The sequence below is a fragment of the Agelaius phoeniceus genome, chromosome 1 (assembly GCF_051311805.1).
Source record: "Agelaius phoeniceus isolate bAgePho1 chromosome 1, bAgePho1.hap1, whole genome shotgun sequence".
Classification (NCBI taxonomy): Eukaryota; Metazoa; Chordata; class Aves; order Passeriformes; family Icteridae; genus Agelaius; species Agelaius phoeniceus.
The window spans coordinates 14,788,130-14,811,520 of NC_135265.1; the positions used below are offsets into that span (position 1 = coordinate 14,788,130).

The window sequence follows — 23,391 nt, forward strand, 5'->3', positions numbered from 1 at the left end:
ACAGAAGTTAAGTCAAATGTGAAATACTGTTGATTCTTTTATGCTGTAGCATCACAGTAGCTGAAGTGGTATGCCTTAAAGTTTTCTCAGGAAACATTTTGAGTAAGCAGTCTTGATGTGCTGAACTTTTTGTGTAAAAGTTATTTCAGTACTAAAGAATTTTTTATTTTGCACTTCAGTCTGTGATAACATCCCATTCTTTCCACATTACTGCAAGCAGTTCAAAACCTGCTGCGTTCATGCCTGTAAAGTTACCAGGGGCAGAAGGAACATTGTAGTCTTGAGCCATGGTGTTAGGCTGGTAGATAGATAGGCTGTTGAAGGAAGGCTTACTTATATCATTCCCATTTGGATTGGTGTGTTGCAAAGCCCTGCTCTGGGGACTGCACTTCTGTTGTCCATCTTGACTTTTCCCATCAAATTCACTTTCCCTACATGGGGATGCTCTGCTAGTTCATCTGTCATGATGCAAGGTCAGGAGCTGGACCTCTGTGAAGGGCAGCCATCACAAGGCTGGTCTGCATCCAGGGAACAAATAGTTTTGTAGGCTGAGTTTAGGATTGGGTTCTTTGATTAAAATTGCCAGCAACTCAAGCACCAGTGTTTATCCCAAATCTCTGCCTGTTTAATGAAGAATGCATCACGTAGTTTCTTAATGGTGGTCCTGGAATTTACTATGTGGTGTATTCTGACTATACTATCACAATAACACTGATTAAGTAAATAAGATAGCTGTGAAGGTCAGAAAATAAAGAATTACCAATTTAAGATTTGTGGAAAAAGCTATACCCATAAATGGCTTTCAATAGTTCTTGATTAAAGCTATTGAAAGCTTTAATCAAAAGTAACTCAAGTAACTCCTTAGTGTAAAACTTTTTTTTTTTTCAGGTGCCTTAGTAATATGGCTCTCTCAAAACAGAACAGCAAGATGCCATTTTAGTGCTTTCTTTTATAGTGAATTGCTTCTTTACAGTGAATAGTTGTACAAGCAGATATGTTTAGAGTTGTTTCATGTGCAGGCAACTTGGGGATTGTAATTAATGACATCTGTTGAGGGAGTTCTGTTGTCAAAAGTATTTGAGGTCATTGCTAGAGGTTTGTAGTCTCTGTGTAATTGCTGTCCCATGTCACTAAGGTTGTTTGGTTCTTCAGTCCCTTCTTTTCCCCCCACTTTTTTTTCAGAAATATCAATGGAATTCATTTTGCCAGTCAATAAAATTCACACTGAAAAGCATGGCCCTCAGCTAATGCTAGAAAACCTTCTGGAGGGAGGGAAGAAGGAACTGTTTTAGCAGGGTAGCCATCAAGTTCTGAAACAGTCATCCCCAGAGACTATTTCATTCTGCTTATTTTAGAAACTTGTCTCTTCCTGCTCCTTTTTTAACCAGAGTCTTGATGCTGGGGGTGGGGGCTTGGCTGTGTGACCAGTGTAGTCCAGCACACAACCACTGGCTCTGGCTTGAGCAGCAGGAGCTTTTGCTTCCCTGTCCCCTCCAAGTTCTGTTTTTCTCCATCATCATCTCACCACTTCTGCCACACCAGGATAAGTGATTTTGTAGCCAGGTGGAAGGAACAAGACACTTTCTTTGTGGGATTAGTTTCAGACAGATCTTTTCTTGTTCCAGCCGTCCTGGTGGTGGCCACAGTAATGCTGGCATTGATCAAAAAGGAAAGCAGTAAGAGTAATCAGCCAGGAAGTTGACTAACAAGAGGGAATAATCAGCAAGGAGAATGGGACAGCTCTCTTCAGTGACTTTCCATCCTTGCACTACATGAAAGTGGCTGTAAATGTAACATCAGCTCCAGGAGGAATCAATTCCGTGCAGCATTTCTGAACTGAGATTTAAACCCGTGAAAATACAGCTCGTGCTAAGAGGTGTCAGGCTGAGGGAAGCACGAGTCAAGTCCAGAAGTGTGAGTTGTGTATTCATTTCTAGGTTTATAAGTGCAGTTAGTGGTGTGTGGGGCTATGAGTCAGTTGCTGTCTGGATACTCATTAAAAAGGTGCTTGTTTGCACGACAGCTCAGCTCCTGCTGCGCACTGAAATGTTTCCCCCGTGCTCTGGTTGCATGTTGCAGTGGAAAGCTTTGCACTGAGGCAGAGTTCAGAATGCAGTAGGGGCAGATGCCATGGAGTGTTTTCCTGTGCTTGCCATCAGCTTGGTGGGTTCTGCATTACTGGGTGAGAAGAGCAGCTCAGCTGAAGGGAATAATCCTGCAGGAGCCCAACACATCATTGTTAATATTAACTTAATATCTGTATAAACTGTGGCCTGTGGCAGTGCTGAGCTGGGGAGTGATGAGAGGAGAGCAGCGTAGCCATCAGTATTTAATTTCAAAAGAATAAATGTGTGTATAACTCTTACCTTTCTTCCTTGATCCTATTTGCCCAGTTAATTTTCTGTAGGGATGATATCGCCTTTCTAATAAATAAATTTAAAAAGGCTTCGCTACTGTGGAGTAGTCAGTTTCTAAATATCTTGATGATTAGCAGAATGTGACAGTTCTAAATACTTAATTTACAAATTCAAAATTCTATGGAGAAATAATCCTTCTTTCTGTTGTCACTTAATGAGTAATTTCAAATTAAAAGCTCTAGAAATTTCCATCAAAGCTGATTTTATAAATAAAAAATTTTCTTCAAGCATTAGTTTGTCGAGACAGTAAAAAAAAAACAACTTGGAAAGTATTGAATCTAAACGTTTAAGATCATGTCCATGTTTGTTTTCCTAAAATATTTAACAAAAAATAGAGTAGGGTTCACAAATGTGCAGAAATAATTTTAAAATCAGTTTTTCAACAGCACACCATTTGCAGCCTTTTAGAAAGGATCCAAGTGGTGATACAGTATTAAAGAGATTTCAGTCTCTTGGCTTTAAGTTGCTTTTTTTCAGGGAGGAAAAAAACCCCTTTTTCAAGGATTCTGGAATCTTTTTCAAGGTGTGAAAAATGCATATTTTATGATTGGCTTTTTGCAAATATTAAAATGAATATTATATGTGTTGTGTTAGAAAGTACTGCTATATTAATTCTCTTAAGTAGTGTGTTAAATATAGTTTTAGGTTTTAAAAATGTTAAAATAGAAACTATTCTATGAAGGATACTTTTTTTTAAAGAAAGGACTCACAGTGAGGTAGCAGCCACAGGACACCTAAATCTTTCAGAGAAAAAGAATTTATGGCCCTCTTATGAGAAGAAGTGAACTTCTTCCTGCCTCGATGGTGCTGTTAGGATTCAGAGGAAGAAGCTGACGATGACCAGACAGAATCCTGTGTTTGAATGGAATTTATGCATCATGTATGAAGTGTATGAATATGCAACAGGCTGTTGTTTTTAAAGGTTAATCCTTTGTTAACGGGTGTCCTTTTTCGGGCTCATGCTGCCCAGAAAAAGGTACCCGGACGTCCGTAACTCTTTGTTTCTGTTGTCTCATATTGTCCTAATTCAAATTGTCCAAATTATTATTACTCTAATTGTATTACTATTTTTATAACCATTTTATTACTATTAAACTTTTAAAATTTAAAAAAAAAAAACAAGTGATTGGCGTTTTTCACAAAGGCTTTAGAAAGGGGGGAACAAGTATAATAGAAAATAGTTAAATGTTGCATAAAAATATTAATTCATTGTAACAATTGGGATTTTATTCAGTGGCAGTCATCTCTGGTTGAATACTGACATGACATTTGTAGCTCCACCAAGGGTTTCCAAAGGCTTCCTTTGGCCAGCCGGTGCGCTCGGAGTGATTTGTTTGGGTTTATTCCCCCGATGGAAGAATCTGCCGGGACTTGCAGGGAATGCATTCGGCGCTGCAGCGGCCGCAGGAGGGTGGGAGGATGAGGGCGTGCATGGCTTGGTTTGCATGGGGCAGCAGTCAGAGCTGAGTCCCATCAGCAGATCTGTGCTCGCGTTTCCCAGCCCTCGGCAGCTGGAAAAGCTGTTCAGCTGGGGAGGCAGAGGAAGAGAGCTGGAAAAGCTGTTCAGCTGGGGAGGCAGAGGAAGAGAGCTGGAAAAGCTGTTCAGCTGGGGAGGCAGAGGAAGAGAGCTGGAAAAGCTGTTCAGCTGGGAGGCAGAGGAAGCGAGCCGCTGCAGAGAGGCATTGGCGCAGCCATATATGGGAAAGGACATTTTCCTTGTTAGCCTTGCCGGGACGCTGTGCCCAGAGCTGCATTCATCACGCGGATGCGCTTCCACTGGAACGTTTGTCTTCCAAACGGTCTTAATCATAGCTTTAGCACTGTGTCACATCTTTGCTGACTTATTTATATAATCTGTGTGGACATCCACTCTTAGTCTGCCCTAAAAAGGTGAACTGTTTGTAGTTTTCTTGTCTAGGCTAACAAAAAAGTTGGTGCTCATCTGATGCCAGCAGCTTGGCTTTTTTCTTACTGATAAGTCCACCCCATTCTGGGCTGTACTAAAAGCAAAACTGCTTCTCAAATAACAAAATATCCTTTCACTTGAGGGAAGCAAGGTTTGCTGAACACAGCACACCTACCATAAAACCAGGAAAGAAGAAGCTGAAAATTGAGCAACCTGTTAAGGACTTTTGCTGTCCAGACTCCTGGTCTGGTAGGTGAGCTCCTAACCATGTAACCACTGTCTTTCCAAGCCTTGGTTCAGTCCCTTCATCTGTCTTCCACCTGCTCACATTCCTGGTGTCACTTTCCCTCTGATCAAGGTTTGTGGTTGCACAGGTTGAATTTAGGTGATTACTTATAAAGGGACTTAATAAAAGTGTTCTGGAAGAGAGTTTTTGTGAATGAAGGACTGCAACAGTGTGCAGAGAGAAATTCAAGTTGTGTATATGCAGAAAGTAGTGTTCAAAAGTTAGGTAAGATAGAAGTCATGCTTCAATTTTCTCCTCTCTTTTTAACCCCTAATTTCTTTTGTGCTTATGCATAACATCTGTCAAAGTAGTTCAACAGCATATTCTCTTAATTCTGCTGTGTCTAAACTGCACTGCCTGTCCTCTCACCATAGCATCCACTGAAAAGTGAGCCAAAATGATTTATCAGAAAAATATGAGCCATCTAATACTGTTGTTGGATACAATTTGTTAGCAAAGGTTTGGCTTCTGTTTGAAGTTTTCCCCATCAGATTTTGGAGTGGCCATCCCTTCTCTGGTAGGTCTGGCTGTGCAAATGTGCAAATTAACAATTGTGTTTCAGTGTGCAAAAACAAAAGCTCAACTGCTGCACTAATTTGAGCATTGCTTACTTTGTTGCTAATTTATACAAAAAACAGTACTTCTTCTAGAAAAATGACATATTCCGTTTAGGAGATTCTGCCAAATTCACTTTCCTTGGCTATACTGCACGATATTTTTTAGGACAAAAAGTTATTAAGAATACTTTTGTTTCAAGCATGACTGGAAAGGCTTTAATTAGCAGCAACATTTTAGGGTGTTCAAGGAAACTGGCCGTTATCATCTAAGTTCTCAGAACTCTTATAATGAATAAAAGAGAAATATAATTTAAAATAGTATCAAAATTTAAAAGGCAACTGACCCTGGCTGACTACCTGCTATTAAGGTAGGAAACAATTTAGAAAAATTTAGCCTTTCATTAGTACTTACAGCACTGAACAATTTTTTTTTTTTCTTTGATATGGGTGGTATCCATTAATTCTCTGTTGTCTAAAGAAGAAAAAACGGGTAGATTTTAAGTCAGGGATGCTTTATGGTGCATATTTTGATATGAAATTTCTAGTTTGTTGGATAAAGTGCAAATATGTAAAATGCCCTTTGAAGATTATGAAGAAAATGTTTTGTAAAAAACATGTTTTGGTGTTTATCTTAAAACAGAGGCGTGAGTCTAGAAGCTCTGTTTCCGTCCTGTAGGACTGTGGTAGCTTTATTTAGAAGTCTCTCTGTGATAACATTCAGAGCATAAATATTTTTTATAAGGTGTTAAAAATTTGGTCTGGGTTCTTCCTCCCAAGTCGACAACGTTTCCAAATTTCTCATAGCTTGTTAGTTTACCTAGCAGAAGAGCATTTCAAAATAATTTAAGAAGCTACCCTGTTTGATGTCTTCTAAATACAGTGTAGCCCACAAACATGGTCTGTATTAGGGCAAAGCTGTCCAGTGGTACAACTAAGATAATTAGATTTGCATTCGTTCCGTGTTCCTTGTCTCCTCTGAAACACTGTTGTGTGTCCACAGCTTCGTGAAATTATCTTTTTTTCACTTACTCATTAGAGTAAATCATCCAGTTTGGTTTCTGTTTTGTCTTCCAGACTAATTTCAGATGGCTCACATGTGCTGGCGTCCTCTGTTGCTTGATATGGAATGGATTTGCCCAGCAAGGTAAGGCACTTGATTGCACTGCAGTAGTTAATTGCTGCTTTAAAACTGTATCTGTTTAGCAGTTATTTATGTGGATAAATATATCCTCACTAGACAAATGCTAATGGCAGTAGGTCAGTCGTATCTCTTGTCAATAACCTGTAGTTAGAACTTAGTTTACAAAACCAGAGTGAACCAAAGTGAAATGCTGTTGTTGTAAAACGCCTTTTTATACCTGAAGTGACGGATTTGCGTTCCTCACTAGGTGGAAGCGACTGCATAAAAGCAAATGCAAAGTCATGTGGGGAATGTATACAAGCAGGACCAAACTGTGGCTGGTGTAAAAAAACAGTAAGTGTTGCAAAAATCTTCTTATGGTTTGGTTTTTCCCCTTGGTTTCAGACTCTAGTAAATACTTTACCCGTATAGAAATGACTGTTTTCATTAATAGTAATTTCCTGTAGTTCTTCAATTCGATACTTATTTGGACTTTAAAAATCAAATGCTGTGATTTTTCTGATTTGAGTATAAACATTTTTCACAATGTGTTTACTTCTCCTTTTCTAAATCCTAAGTGTATACAGACCCTATAAGCCGTCTCATAGTTATTTAAAATTACTCCACTGTGGAATCTGTTTGAGTACGCTTAATTATAGTCTTCCAGTGACATTAGAGTTAAAGCTAATTTTAGACAGATGTAGGTGGAGTAGGGAAAGAGATTGAAGGGGATTTTTCTTCTAAGAGAAAGATTTTCAAATTTTAGTTTTCTGTTGATAGACTTGAGGAGTAAGAGATAGGTTTGTGTGGGTGGCTAGTTTGTTTCATTATGAAACAAAAAGGGTATGTTAAGAAAAATTAAGTTTAGGAAACTGCAAAATATAAAATATAACCACCGTATGCTGGCATATCTTCTTCAGGTTAGAAACAGAAGAAATTATTTTCTATAGCTCTTCTTTGGTTTGTTATTGAAACTGAGAAATTTTCCTTTTTCTTGCTAGATGATAATTTATTTTTATTTCTATATATTGCCTACTTACTATTCCCCAAACCAGCTTATAAACTTGCAATATTTAATTAAACTGATTGGTTTTATAATTTTACCTTGAGCTATCAGATTTCCTGGAGGTCTGTGTCACCAAAAACTGGCAAGCTTTAGTATACATTTATTTATATGCATATTTTAAGGGAGGGAGCAGAATCAGAATTGCCAAGTTTCTCAATTAGAAGCCTTATTTATTTATATTTGAGGTTATAGCTTTTTTAAGGTTTGATGTAATGATAATTTGTTGTTCAGAACAAAGTTAAGGATTGATTTTGCTTATGGGTGTTGCTTTCAGATTGAATTTCCCCAAAAGAAGAGTTGTCTGTCTTTGCCCTGCTCTGTCAGCATATAGCTATTACTTTGTTGTGGAGTACCAAGGTACACTTATATAATCTTAATTAAAAAGGAAAGAATGTTAAAAGCAGGCTGTATGAGTAGGTTCACGTTGGTACTATGTGAAAATGAAAGTTTTTTCTACTCACAGTCACTTCTAGAGTAGCCAATTTAAACAGATGTGCCACTTCTGATTGAGTTGGCATTGGGCTTTATTTTTTTCCTCTCTTGTATCTTATACACAGATAAGTATAAGTAGATGCAAACTCCTGGAGTAAATAGTAGTCATTGAATATATGTAGTATCATTTAATGTATTTCAAGACTGTGTGTTTTATTACTGAACTTTGGAAAAAAAATAGATGTGATCATTGTAGAAAGAGCAGTTGTGGGTAGAATATAACAATTTGCACTTTTGCTGTGTTTTCTAGGACTTTTTGCAAGAAGGAGAGCCAACATCTGCCCGGTGTGATGACTTGGCAGCACTGAAGAGTAAAGGCTGCCCCATGGAAGATATAGAGAATCCCAGAGGCAGCAAACAGGTGCTCGAAAATAGAGAAGTAACAAACCGTAAGAAAGGTGCTGCAGAGAAGCTGAAACCAGAAGCCATTACACAGATCCAGCCACAGAAATTATCACTGCATCTAAGAGTTGGTAAGGAGAGTTTCGTTCCAGTTTTGGGATGATTCTCTGTCGCTTCCACGTCCTCATTTTTTGATTTGCATGTGTAACCATTTTGTTACAGAAATTACTATTTTTCAGATAATGTGAATGATAGCAGAGCCATTCAGTTAGCTCCAGATGTTTGGGTACTCCAAATACTGTTTGATTTTTGAGGAAGATTAGATATTATCACTTGCTCTATTTTTCCAATAGAATTTAGGAGAAAATTAATACAACATGGATTGTTAGATATATCAGAAAGGTAAAATTGTTTTGTTTTCAGTATTTTGTAGTTGATTTTCTAAAGTGTGCCTGTAGGATAAAAGTAGAGGAGTCAGCAAAAACATCAAGTTACTGGAGCATTTCCTTTTGCTTGAAGTTCTGCTGTTTCCTGAAGTGTGCATGTCTGAACAAAGTGCTTTTGTAGTTATGCAGCACGATTTTTGGATTGCTACGTAAAATACCTTCCCGAGGCTACAGATGTGGGCACAGAACCACAGCAGTGAAAACACAAAGTAATTGTGTAGCATTTCTAACCCCTAAAGAGAACTTTATCTAGTTCAAATGAGGGAGGAGTAGGGCTAGTGGCTCACTTGAGCACAATGGAGATTGTCCTCAGGGAGAGTTCCTAGGTACTGTAGACACATTGAGCAGCTGCCTTGTGTTTTCCTGGAAGAAGAGATGGTACTTGGGGTCAGCTGCTTGGTGGTAGTTGCAGTAGTAATTGGAAGGTGATGTGAAGCAGGCTCAGCATGATGTAGAGAGAAAAGTAATGAAAATTTTTTTGCAATTTTGGTATGGCTCCTATTTATTTCTAATGGGAACTTTTTTGCTTCAAACCAAATTACTGTTCCTCTGCTGACACAGAAGTTTCTTCATCAGAACATAGCAGGGACCTGGGCAACCAGAATCTAATTACCCAAAAGATGTTTGCAAGCACTTCCATTGGTATTAGTTCTCTGACAGACTGAGAACTGCAGAGAGATACTTGCTTTCTGTGCAGGCTTTTTGAAATACTAGCTGAGGAAAATTGAAACAGATTTTTGTGCTGGCTTTTTTCCCCCCTTTGTTGTTTGGGGTTTTTTTTTTTGTGAAAACCATGTTACATAGCTGTGTGACTTGCCCATGTAATGTTTTTCTCACTTCACTAATTTTGCTGATGTTAAGTAAATTTTTCCTAATTTTTAAGCAAACTTAAGTAGCAGCAATACTGCCATTTAAGTTCAATGACTGAGAGGAGTGGGCAATCCTATTGATTTAATTCCATATTTCATATAAAATAGGCAAAAGAATACTGTTCCAGTTTCTGGGAAAGGGGGTGTGTGGTGTGTGTGTGCAGTCCTTCTGCACTGTCTTTCAGCATCAGAGTGAGACTACATTCTTCTGTAGGTAAAATGCAGGGTCTGGGCTTACAATCACAACAAATACTAACTTGCTGTTCTCTCACTGCCATTTCTGTGCTCTGAGCTTGGTAGATGCAAAATAACTTGCAATATTCCATCCAGAATTATTTTTTCTTTTATAAACCTATTAAAATAATGTAGTTTTTAACTTTTGAGAATTATTGAAGTCATCTTGGATGAAAATAGATGTTGAACATTTGTGTCATTAGGTCTTACAGGAGCCTTGTTAGAATGACTGCAAGTATGAAGATTTGAAATTGCAGCAATTATAAGAAGCTTGGGTTTTGGCACGATAATTTTTCTGTGGGGAGATAAAGTACCTCAGAAATACCAAGTTGAACATTTGAAAGAAACACTTGTTGGCATATTTTTTAATCATAATTTGTTGTTAAGCATTTCAGTCAACAGGAGAAAAAAATAACTCACCTTAATAACTCACTTTTAGTAATTCAAAACCTTCATAAGAATTTACAAGCCTTTCCTTAGAAAGGCATTTTTCTTGCCAGTGCAGTTACAGAATTTTTAATGGTTTCTGTTTGTTGTTTAATCTCCAAAACAGGGGAACCCCAGACATTTTCATTAAAATTCAAGAGAGCTGAAGACTACCCCATTGACCTTTATTATCTTATGGACCTCTCCTATTCTATGAAAGATGATTTAGAGAATGTGAAAAGTCTCGGAACGGCTCTGATGTTAGAGATGGAAAAAATAACTTCAGACTTTCGGATTGGTAAGAAAGATTTGCCTGTTCTAAAAATACAATAATTTTCTTCTAAGTTTCCTTCCTGATGTTTTTCACATTATTGTATATGAAGAGTATTTTTTTTTTCAGTTTAGCAGTATTATGGCAGATGTTCTAATACACAGGACCTGTTGAACAGCATAAAAGTATTTGGCATTGGTGGAGAAGATGGGATATAAACAAGTATAAGAGCTATTTCTGATGTCAGTTCAGCTATAATGCATTTGAATTCTGTTGTGTGATAATAGAAATGAGACTTCCATTCTTCAACTTACAGGGATTTTGTTGTTCTTGTCTTAGGCTTTGGCTCTTTTGTGGAGAAAACTGTGATGCCTTATATAAGTACAACACCAGCCAAACTCAGAAATCCTTGTACAGGGGACCAAAACTGTACAAGTCCATTTAGCTATAAAAATGTGCTCAGCCTTACCAGTGAAGGAAACAAGTTCAACGAACTTGTAGGTAAACAGCATATTTCTGGGAACTTAGATTCTCCTGAAGGTGGATTTGATGCAATAATGCAGGTTGCAGTTTGTGGGGTAAGTGTGTTTGTTTGGTTTTTTTTTTTTTTTTACTTTTCTTTTAGATGAAATTGTTTGAATGCAGCCTTAGTGTTTTATGGTGGCTGACATTTGAGTATGTCACCTCCTGTGAGCAAGACAGGGTAGGTGAGGAAGAATTGAATGAGTGAATGAAACTGGGAAATGTGAAGGGGCCAAACAGAGGTTGTGATCACAGCACATGGGGACTAAGCTTTTAAAGTTTGCTGTAGAGGAAGACTCAGGTTCTGCTTTAAAATGTATGAGATCCTGAGTAAGCAATTATTCTCAGATTATTTTTAAGGTCTGTAACGTTGTTGTGGTGGCAGAAATTTGGTGTGTTGTGACTTTTACTAGTTTCTCAAAGTAGATGGAAAACTGGTTTTTTACTTAGTTTTGAAGGCCTAAAGATTACTTGTTTCTGTCATTTTTTCAGACTGTTCTATGCACCTGTACAAAATGGACTCCTAAAATAGCAATACCCAAGTTTATTGCTTTGTTTCAATATTATTTTTGCTGTTGATCAATGGATTCAAGACCTTCTGAAATGATCTGGAGTCTTGATTTAAAATGCAGTGTTTATCATAAGCCTTTTAGGGTTTTTTGGTTGTAACTGTTAGTATATGACACTTCTGCATGGTCTTCTTTCATTAAATTAGCTAGGGCTTCAGTTCTATGGAGAAATTTTAAAAAATAGAAAAGGGCAATTTACATAATTAAACAGTTGTGAGTCAGGATGCTGGTGGGCCAGTCCTCTGGCAAGCACTGTGCTGGGTGCAGATCTGCACTAGGTTGGCAAAGCCTGATGATTCTCCAGAGTCTTATGCTGGGCAGCTCAGCACTGCAGCAGTGCTGCACATCAGTGTCCTGGGGCTGCCTGCTGATGGCATGGGAGTGGAACTGGCACTGAAGAGCCTGATTTCTAAACCCTGCCACTATTCAGATACTCCACTGAGAACTGAACAGGGTCTATCTCAAAAAGAATCTTTTTGGCCTTTGATGAAAAATCTGCAGCAGATATTTTGGAGCAGACATTAAATGAAGCACAAGTGTTTCCAAGGTTTACATGAATTAATGTTTTCCAGGGTGACACTTCTGCAATGTGACTTCTCCTAAGTCTCTCATTTTCCATGTGCTTCTCTCGCAAGACTTGGTTCCCAATGGTTTAAAATAAATTGGTACAAAATACCAAAAATATGCTTGTGTTTTTCCCAAGGAACAAATTGGCTGGAGGAATGTTACAAGACTATTGGTGTTTTCCACGGATGCTGGATTCCACTTTGCAGGAGATGGTAAACTTGGTGGAATTGTTCTGCCAAATGATGGGAAATGTCATCTGGAAAATAATGTGTACACAATGAGCCACTATTACGTAAGTCATTATATCATCTTCTAGGGAAATGAATACTTTATGATGCTTAAGCTCAAAAGAACTTATTGGGTCATCTGATACAGTGTCAGACCACTATGTCTTAGAAAATTTATCTGTTTACATTAAGTGATTTTAGTTGAACTAAAGCAAATGTGCAGGAATTAATCTAGTCTTAATTGGAAAATTTGGAGAAATGACAGCTTTCATGCTATGACTATATGTTGCTGGATTTTAAACTTTTTGATGACTAATAGTCCTGTATGCTACACTGAATCACAGAATATTCTGATTTGGAAAGGATGCACAGGGGTCATAGAGTCCAACTCCTAAGCTGGACTTGTATGTCCACTGGAAAACTGATAGTTGTGTCATGAGTTTATTATTTCACCAGTATTCATTTTCAGAATAGTTTACTAGTGAAAAATACTGTAAAATATCTGCTTGAATGTTTTTTTAAGACTGAAATCTTCTGATGCAAAGTTTATGGTGAGAGTATGGTTAACATTGCATTCGTGGTTTATTGGAAGGGAGATCTGACAAATAATGCAAAGAGAAAAAATTACCAGATGGGGTAACCACAATAAGCTTCACCAAGTTTGTGTGTTCATATATTCCTGACTTGGAGTGAAAATAGCACAATCAAAAACCTAAAATCAATTCAGTTTTATTTCACCATTTCTTTGTGAAACAGTGCAAAAAGTAGTGGTTTTGAGGGACTGAAGATAATTTTCTGAGGACATTGAGATTAAGGATTTAACCTTTTGTATGGCATGGAATCTGATAACATCCATGTGAGGAAACACCTATCTTCATGAGGCATATATGAAATCTTACCAGTGCCTGTTTGTTTTCAGAGGTTGTTTTGCTTTAGAACTGTGACATGCAGAGTTAGGAGTTCTGTGTATGTTTCTAAAGATGATTTGTATTTATGATGTCAGTCTTTTTGATTATTTTCTAACAACATGTCTCAAATTTGAATTTAATTTTATGCTTGACGTTTTAGGATTATCCCTCTATTGCTCATCTGGTACAGAAACTTAGTGAGAACAATATTCAGACAATCTTTGCTGTTACTGAAGAGTTTCAGGCAGTCTATAAGGTAAAGAAATTACTCTGAAGTCATTAAAATTGACTTATTTGAAATTAAAGTAATTGTGGAAGTAAGTGATCGTAGAAGTAATATTTTGCTACCCACATACTTTATTATTAAGCTTTTTTTATTTCTTCAAATCAAAGCTGATTTTCTGTAATTTCCAGTGAGAAAGTGCCCCTTCTCCTAGCTACTCTTTATAGGTATGACTGAGTGGAGAACACATTTGCAGTTCTAATTTTTGTGAACGTTTTTACATCAAAATAGCTGGGGGGGGTGTGGACACTGAATCTGGGGACACGCTTATGAAAGAACATATTTTGTCTCTTTTGTTCTATTTATATATCCCATGTTTAAAATTAACTAAACTGCTGGATGTGATTGTGCAATAGGAAATGACTTTGTAAAGGACATGCATATTTTTCCTTCTTTTAACCTGTTTTTTTGGTTTTGGGGTTCTTTCTTAAACTGTATTCAAATTTTTGTTGGAAAATGATGCCTGCCTATTTTTAATGTATTCTAAGTGTGGTTGAAGAGAGATTGTGGTCAGCTTGTACAAGGCTTAGTTTCTCTTACCAAATGTAGAGTTTGTGCCAGTAAGGCTGTGTATAACCTCAAAAATGTGTTCATCACTGCAACACAGCTTTATTTTCTGAAGCACTTGACTAGTTAATCCACTAATGCATTATATCACCATTTTTACTGCAAATTATACTCTGTTTGATAGTAAGACTGTACTTTTCCTTCTTTTTTGTCAATATTGAAAGGAACTGAAAAATCTGATACCCAAATCAGCAGTGGGAACATTGTCTTCAAATTCCAGTAATGTGATTCAGCTGATCATTGATGCATACAATGTAAGTTCAGATTTTAGGTATTAATTTTTCTTGCTCGTAAGTTTTTCAAGCAGAGACTCTGAGGTGGATTAGTAAGTGTTCTACACTATAAATACAAGTGTATTTATTGCTGTAAAATATTGTAATCATTAAGCCTCTGTGGCAGTAAGAGGTTAGATGAGTAAAAAGATGCACTCCTAAAGTCATTTTAAATGGCATTACAAGGAAAACTTACCATCCCCGTTTTCCCTTTCAAAAAATAAAATTCACAACCAAATCCTACGCTGTTTCTTCAGCTTCTTCACTTTTACCTTCTTCCAGTTGTTAGCAAAAAAGGCCATTTTGCTGGGTTTGGCCCCACAATATTTTCTTCATTGCTGCATTGTGTGTAAATGAGGCTCCCTTCTTCTTTGGAGTACATGGGGTAAACAAGTGCCTCCAACATCTGTGGAAACCTGTCCTGACCTTGTAACAAGCTCAGACATGGGAAGGAGTGACCACAGAGTGACTTTGGGCAGCCCTGGGCTGGTGTTTCTCAGCACATTGGAACTTAAATAATTCCAGTGTGCCTCTGGGGTTGGTGCTTAGACCTGGGCATAGTTGTATAATGTCTGCTCTTCAACAAAACACTTCTGCAACTCAGTTTGAAATTAGGTAATAACTGCTGTTTCAGTCCCTTTCTTCAGAGGTCATCCTGGAAAATACTAAGCTACCAAAAGGAGTGACAATCAGTTACAAGTCCTTCTGCAAGAATGGAGTGAATGACACACAAGAAGATGGAAGGAAGTGTTCTAACATTTCTATTGGAGATGAGGTAACTCAGAGTATATGATCTGCTGCCCAAATACAAAATGCACTTAAAAAGTCCAACACAGCATTTCTTTTTAATAGTACAGACAAAACTCCTTGTAGTAACATGACACCTCCCTTTTCTTTTTTTTTTTTTGCAGGTTAGATTTGAGATTAATGTAACAGCTAATGAATGTCCAAAGAAAGAACAAAATGAAACAATTAAAATTAAACCACTGGGATTCACTGAAGAAGTTGAAATTAATCTCCAGTTCATCTGTGAGTGTCAGTGTCAGAGTGAAGGAGAACCTAATAGTCCAGCCTGCCATGCAGGAAATGGAACATTTGAATGTGGTGCGTGCAGGTAAATAAATACACATTTTCTTTATTTTTGCCAAAGAGAAATATGAGCAAGATCTTTATTTCCTTAATTAGGGTTTACTTGGGTTTACTAATTTTTTTTTAAAGAACAAGAATTGCTGTTACAGGCCTGTTTCTTTTAGGATACTCTGAAATACTGCCATATCTCTGCAAATAATCCCTATGCTTAAATATTGATCATTAGATCAGCATTGTTTTATGAGTCAGAATTCAAATTTGGCCTTGAGTCAGTACTTTAAAGGATATAGATCAGTTTTTGGTGTTCCTTTTTAAATCAAGAGAACAGATTTTCCTATCTATGTGTAGAAAAACTTCCTGTACTTGGTGTCACTGTCACTGGTGTCCACTTGGCTTCATGTGGGTGAGAACAGGCCTGTGGGTAAGCACAGCCTTTTGTTTTGTAAATGCAGCACTTTCCCAATGATCTATTGTCTCTGATGGACACCATGTAACAGTCTGTTGATCACTGATGGGAACCAGAGCAACCTCCATTTTCTCATCTGTATCTTACCCTTGATGATGAGAAGTGCTGATCCCTGAAGTTCTCAGTTTGGCAGCTCTGAAGATCATCTACTCTCCTTCTTAATTGCTGTTCATAAGAACCTTTTCATTGAAATACAACAGCATTACAGGGAACAGTTGTTGTCACTTGCGAAATAATTATTATTCTGTCACATGAGAGAGGGATTAATAATGATTATGTGACAGTTTAGTTAGAGGGAATGACACATAGTCTCTCACCTGGAATATCAGATGAGATAATCAGCATAAAAGCAGCTTAGTCCAGTTTGCGCCAGTGCCTTCAAGAACTAGTACATAGGTGTCTGTTGGAAACCTCATTTGAAGTTTAAGTTGAAATATCCCTTGAGAGAGCAGTCACTTTTAGTGCTGTTCTTTGTGCTATTCTTGTGGCCTTTTTTTTTTGTGTGTGACTTTCAATGAAGGTTACATTTTCAGTCATGCTTTTACCTTGCAGATGTAATGAAGGACGTATTGGAAGACTATGTGAATGTAGCACAGATGAAGTAAATAGTGAGGATATGGATGCTTACTGCAGGAGGGAGAACAGCACAGAAATCTGCAGTAACAATGGAGAATGCATTTGTGGACAATGTGTGTGCAAGAAAAGGGAGAACACCAATGAAGTGTATTCTGGCAAATACTGTGAATGTGACAACTTCAACTGTGATCGGTCAAATGGTTTAATCTGTGGAGGTGAGAGATGCTTCAGCTTTCTGCAGGCAAAGCTGGTCAGCAGTTCACAAGTCTGTCTTCTCTGCCCAGCAAAGTAGAGATACTTAGCTAAAAGATCAAAGCCACTTGATAACAGAGATGAGGATACTCACAGATTTAGTGATTACAAACACTTGTCTGTTAATAAAACAGCCCTCTGAACAGGTAGTCTGTTAATGCACATTTCACCTTCCTTCAATCACAGCTCCAAGAAGGGCATAAAGTGAACTTGACTTCTGCTGCTTATCACAGAGTTACCCTCAGGTATTTCAGTAAAGAAGGCTGAGACAGCTGTCCTGAGATTGTAATGTTGTACTGGCTCAGTGTAAGTAAGCACTGTGTCAAAAGAACGAGAGAATGCTCTCAGCTTACTTGTAATAGTGAGTACTTGACAGGATACCAGTGAACTGCTTGACACTGTTCTGAAGGGTAAGTGAAGACTAGAATGTGCAAGATCCAGAAAAACACCTTAAGCACTTGAAGCAAGACTTTGATGCTAGTTAATTCCTGAAATCAAAAGCAATTTAAAACATCATTCAGCACCCAGTGTCTAAATTATTTTGCTACTTTGCATGTGGAAGTATCTGGTAGGAGTATAACTACTACTTCAGTCTTGTCTGTGCTGCAAAAATAAAACAAAGAAGCCACAAGCTCTAACTGAGTGATGAGAATACCTCATTTGTCTGATTTGCTCAGAATCCACTATTGCTCTACAAAGGATGGGAGCAATGGTGGTGATGTTCCAGAATACACAGTGATAGGAAAGTGTTGACTGAAACACTTCATTCATTGGAGAAGGAGGGGAGTAGCCAAACACTTTCCCTTGTCATCCAGATCAGTATAAAGGCATCTTGTTGCTTGTGCAGAGAGTGTAAGGAGCATGAAGTTGGGTTGGGTGTGTGAGGTCAGAAGTACAGCAGCTGAATGTTGGTGTCCTGTGGAGCCAAAGCTGTTTCATTTTTCTGTGTTTTGAATACTTGGTTAGTGCACTCCTCATCTTTTTAAGTCTTACTTTGTACATTTGTATAGTGATAGATATGAAGACAGGAGTGGTCAATTTAGCTGTAGCAGTCTGTATCTATCTGTATTATCATATGGCAGTCAATGCCTACAAGATTGTGAACTGAAGCAGTGCTGTCATGCTCTTCACCCAGGGGAGATATGGTCATCACATTATACTATTCTTGATCTCACATTCCTGAGTCTTGTTATTTTGTTTATAAAGAGAAATCCAGATATAGAGGAGAATGGGAAAAGGGAACAAATGCCTGCAAGTAGTCTTTCAGGGAGTATAAATTTAAAATTTATTTTGTACCTCTTAATTCATTCTTCATTATCTCACCATTATTTCTTTTTCTTTTATCTACCCTGAGGTGGTGAAGATTTATTTCTCATTGTCACAGATGTTTTTATATTAGACTCGATTTCATTGCAATACCTTTTCACTGCACAGGAAACGGGATCTGCAAGTGCAGAGTGTGTGAGTGCTTCCCCAACTTCACTGGCAGCGCCTGCGATTGTTCCTTGGATACTACACCATGTATGGCATCGAATGGGCAGATTTGCAATGGAAGAGGAACCTGTGAATGTGGCACCTGTAACTGTACAGATCCCAAATTCCAAGGCCCCACCTGTGAAATGTGTCAGACTTGCCTTGGTGTCTGTGCAGAGCACAAGTACGTACTCAGAAAACCAAGTCCCAGCTTCTGTGCGTTTTGAGTTTGTGATATGTGAGAATTTTTAAAACAAAGCTTTTGATAGGTAAAACTTCAGCTAAGATTTTTATTTAAAAGAAATACTACTGAAATTACTACCTTGACAGTCAGTAACTAAACCTAGACCTGTGTGGGCCAGTGAAATTTGGAAATCCAGGTTTTTAGAAACCTAGTGTTTTCTGCGTGAAAACTTTGAAGTATGTTTAGGATTAGTGGCTAAGAGGATTCCTGTGCAACTCACTTTGTGCTGAGAAAAAAACTTGGTATTTTTAGTATAAAAATCCTGTTCAATCTGCTTTTTTCAATGAATTATTCAGTGATACCCCACTGTAAAGCTCATCACTGAGTTTTTCTTTTTAACCTGTGTGTGTTCCACTCTAAGTACCCTGTTCTTACAGAGCCTTCTCTGAGAGTATTCATTTCCCAGGTAGAGGTGTTGAAGAAGTTTGGGGTTTTTTTCTGTCCTTCAGACTTGTGTGTCATTCAGGGAAAGAGGATTTTATGAAAAGGGCTTTTGTCAATCTCAAGGTATATAAATGTTCTGACTGGTACAACGCCATGTCTTACTTTATTTTTTTCCTAACCTTTATGGCAAAAGGGTTGAGTTTTTTTGGGCTTTTTGCCCTGTTTTCTCCATAACATTTCTTGAGATTAAATGCTAGAAATCTTCCATGAACACATTCAGAAGCACTTTTTCTGTTTTGTTCTTGCCCAGGGACTGTGTTCAGTGCAGAGCTTTCGATAAGGGCGAGAAGAAGGAGACGTGTTCCCAGGAGTGCATGCACTTCAACATGACGCGCGTGGAGAGCCGCGACAAGCTGCCGCAGCCGGGCCAGCCCGACCCCCTGTCCCACTGCAAAGAGAAGGACGTGGATGACTGCTGGTTCTACTTCACTTACTCTGTCAACTCCAATGGTGAAGCCAATGTCCACGTGGTGGAGACCCCAGGTAGGAACTTGATGTTGCCTGTTCCTCCTTTGTTGTTGATTTGTGCAGTTGTTGGGTGCCTCTGGTTGATTTGGGTGAGTTAAATGCATTCAGAAACGGGTGCCTGTTACCTGAGTGACAGTTGTGCATGTCCAAGTAGAAAAAAAAAGTAGAAGAAAGTTTTAGAAAAACATGTGTGTCCCTAGATCTAGATTTTTCAAACCCTTGGGCTGATAGAGAAACAGATTCTATTTTTTAAAAACAAAAGGTAAATCAGATATGCGTATTTGTTGAAACATTTCCTGTTTGCACTTGATGTACTCTGACTTACTTTATCTCTCCTGTAGCAAGTCCTATTTAGATAAATTTTGATAATTTTTTTAACTAGGCTTCTGCTACAGGTCATAAACAATGGAGTCTGTGGGGTTTTGTTCCTTTTTTCTTTTCCTTTTTTTGATAATTTGAGATCAGTCTACATGAGATTGTGTACTATGCTGCAAACTGCTTGAATTTTTTTATGCTGAAAACCTTTGCTTTTACTTGACTGTGGTACCTTCAATAGTAGATCCCAAAATAATTTTGTTTAGTTGATCCTTAATAGATCAATCTTCTGATAGAAAAAAAAAGTGAGAACAATTCAACAATTCTATAGCTCCATCAGTAATTTACCATTTCTTTACCAAGAGTATTGTTAGTTTGAATCACTGGATGTTGCATCTAACAGTGCAGAATTTATGGTTCTGTACATTAGGAGTTTGTGGTCTCCTGATTTTTAAAAGCCTGATAGAAAATACACGTTAGAGATTTAGTGCTGTATTATATACTTGAGGAATTTTCAGAATGTATCATTTTAATGATCATTTCTTAACACAGTCCTAGTGGCTAGTGGCTCTTAGAAATAAATACTGCTTCAATTCAAAATGTTTTAAATTCTCTACCAAAGTAGTCCACAGTATAGAGGAGCTCTCTCTCCTAGGACAAGCTGTATATGCCCTATGCTTTTGGGGCCTGACCTTTTCATGTACAAACTTCTGCTGCCTTAGCTCAAAGGTGAATCAAACCCATTGTGCATGAGGAGGCACCTTAATTTGTGTCATACAAGTGCTGAAGGAACAAGCTCTGGTCAGTAGAGCTGTGTTCTGTGGAGCAGACACTTTTTCCTGACTGGCTCCCAAGGAATTCCTGTCATGGCCCTTCCCACTTCCCTCACTCTTGCAGAGGCAGCTATGAAGATAGGGAGTGTGGGGGAAGCTGTGTTCTATCCAGTTGTTCTGTTGTAGAGGACTTGTATTCATTTGCTTCTGACTCTTTCAGTCTGTGCACTGAGCTCTGCAAAAGCCTTTCTTCAGTTTGTGGTTATTGGGGATTTCATGTTAACAGTGGAGTTGGATTTTAATTTGGAGGGTTATTATTTCTGTGTCAGCCACTTTAAATCACCTTCCATCTCATCACAGTCTACAGCTTCTTTGTGAGGGGAAGAGGAGGGGCACACACTGATCTCTGTGGTGACCATGACAGCACCCAAGGGAATGCCCTGAAGTTGTGTCAGGGAAGGTTTAGGCTGGATATTAGTAAAGGTTCTTCACCCAGAGGGTGGTTGGGCACTGGAACAGGCTCCCCAGGGAAGTGGTCAGAGCACCAGCCTGACAGAGGTCAAGAAGTCTTTGCACAATGTTCTCAGGCACAGATGTGACTCTTGAGACTTCCCTGTGCAGGGACAGGAGTTGGACTCAATGGTCCTTGTGGGTCCCTTCCAACTCAAGATATTCTGCTTCTATGTGTGGGGCCTGTTCTGCTGGTTGGCATTTGTGCTGTCACAGCTTTGACTTGGAGCTCTTGCATGTTTAAATACAGTTGCTAGTTATTTTACTCTTAATATTGTAAATAATTAGCTTAAGGGGTAAGCAGTGTATAGACTATCTTCAGAACAGGTTGTTCTGTTGCTAGAGTAGAAGGATAAAAATAAGCTGGAATGTTACAGGATGTACATATTCCAAAAATTCTGTTATTTGAAAGAAAAGTAATATTGGCTCATTTGATATTTAAAATACTGGCTTCAGTACAAAATCAAACATTAACAGCTTCTGGATATGCATTACCTTTACCATTTTGGAAAATCATGTTTCCCTTGCTTTGTTCCCCAGAGTGCCCCAGTGGTCCTGACATCATTCCCATTGTAGCCGGTGTGGTTGCTGGAATTGTTCTTATTGGACTTGCATTATTATTGATTTGGAAACTACTAATGATCATTCATGACAGAAGAGAATTTGCTAAATTTGAAAAGGAGAAGATGAATGCCAAGTGGGATACGGTGAGTCAAGAAGCTTTTCTATGCATAAAAGCTGCAGTAGCAGAGGAAAAATAGAAGATTTTTGTTCATGTGCTTTGAAGTGTTTCACATCATAACCAGTCCTCTTGGAGAGGTGTTTCTTGAGGCAGAAAAGAGAGTAGTTGCTTATAATATGCTTTAAATAAGATTTCAGAGAGGAAATGTGATGGTGACAGAACAGTTCAGCTTTGCAGTTCTACCACACTCTACAGCCTATGATTAAAGCGTTTATTACAAGGATGAGTCATTTCTGTAGAAAGCAAAGAAAATTTTGCACTGATTGAGGAAATCTTGTAAATACTCACACAGGGTTAGTTGGGAGACTTCCATAAAGTCACAAAATCATGGCTGGTACTGGTTTGTTGAAATCTTCCCAGCTCTTTGTCAACAGAGAAATGTGCAAGAAAAACAAGCCTGTGGTCTATGGTTTCCAGAGACTGCAGAATCGCTGCCTCTGGGCAATGTCAGGAGCCTGCTAATCAAGACCCCCTTCACTACAGTTCTGTAGAAGTCAACGCCCCCATGTGCTTGATGAGAAAATATCTTTTTAAAAAATTGTCCTAGAAAACCTTTTGGTTTTATTTAAGAAAATTGATTCATCTCGTACTGGGGAAAAAAAAATTACTAACATTTTATTTTCTATATAGCATGATTCTTTTTCAGTGATAGTTGAGAATGTTGCTTTTTTTTTCCTGTTGAATTATTCGACATTGACCATTTCTTTTACTTCAGCAAGAAAATCCAATATACAAGAGCCCTATTAACAATTTCAAGAATCCAAACTATGGACGTAAAGCTGGTCTCTAAGTTTCAGTTTGTATCTCCTTTCATTTTCTTTCCTTTTTTCCCCCTTTGCATGTCACTTCAAACTCACTGTGTGTCACAGTCCGTTAATCACAGTTTGAGTCTTGCTCAGTGTATCTACTTCTGCTTTGATTGTGGGGCTTTCAAGAATGCAGCTTGAAAATTTTTAACTGGTTTTGACAGTGAGATTGCTTACTTACTAATACTGCCAATACTGGCTTAAACTATACTACAAGTGATTTTTAAATTTTTTTTTCTAGATGTGTGGATACATAATAGAGCAGCTCCTAGGATTGAAGAATATTTTTGGATTGTTGAGAGACACACAGGGGATGCTTTGTCTTCTAGTTCTTCACATCAGCAGTCAGTTTGCTTAAAATCAATATTTTTGCTAAGCTAGATTAGATACTCTTAAAATATCCCAGCCTATAAATATCCCTGTTTTTATTGGAAGAGCTCTGTGAACATGCAGAGTAGCATTACTTTTTTTTGTCAACTGCTTTGGCTTCTTAACCTAGAATAGAGCTAGCCTGTAATTAAGGTATGAAATGCATATACTCTACTAATTTTATAATTAAATATGCACCTTATTTTTTTCATCCTTATTTCTATTGAAACTGGCAATATCACAGTCCTTGTAACCTAGCCAGCTTTAGGGTGTCTATAGATATGGAACATTAATAGGACAGGAGGAAATATCCTTGTCCCCTCTAGATGCATTTTCCACTCAGTTTCTTACTCTCTCCTAAACTCATTTGGTTGGAGCTGCTGAGTTCAGTTCTCTTCACACCCAACACACCAAAGTAACAGCAGTGTCCAGGAGAGGAAGTCAGTGAAGCACAAGGGATGAGCTGATGCCTTTTGCAGACTCCCAGATTGCCCTTCCATGAGTGCTTGAGGTGTTC

At 38.1% G+C, this 23,391-nt stretch overlaps 1 protein-coding gene across 1 annotated transcript in view; it reads left to right on the forward strand.

Annotated features, from left to right (window-relative positions):
* ITGB1 (integrin subunit beta 1) overlaps positions 1-23,391 on the forward strand; it is a 46,254-nt gene that overhangs the window by 15,695 nt on the left and 7,168 nt on the right. The window contains exons 2-15 of the mRNA XM_054632471.2: positions 6,241-6,310; positions 6,555-6,640; positions 8,095-8,317; positions 10,289-10,459; positions 10,772-11,010; positions 12,227-12,382; positions 13,386-13,481; positions 14,240-14,329; positions 14,982-15,122; positions 15,259-15,461; positions 16,455-16,693; positions 18,165-18,387; positions 19,142-19,374; positions 21,498-21,664. Of these exons, the coding sequence (XP_054488446.2) occupies positions 6,241-6,310; positions 6,555-6,640; positions 8,095-8,317; positions 10,289-10,459; positions 10,772-11,010; positions 12,227-12,382; positions 13,386-13,481; positions 14,240-14,329; positions 14,982-15,122; positions 15,259-15,461; positions 16,455-16,693; positions 18,165-18,387; positions 19,142-19,374; positions 21,498-21,664 (2,337 nt within the window). The remainder of the gene's footprint in view (positions 1-6,240; positions 6,311-6,554; positions 6,641-8,094; positions 8,318-10,288; positions 10,460-10,771; positions 11,011-12,226; positions 12,383-13,385; positions 13,482-14,239; positions 14,330-14,981; positions 15,123-15,258; positions 15,462-16,454; positions 16,694-18,164; positions 18,388-19,141; positions 19,375-21,497; positions 21,665-23,391) is intronic.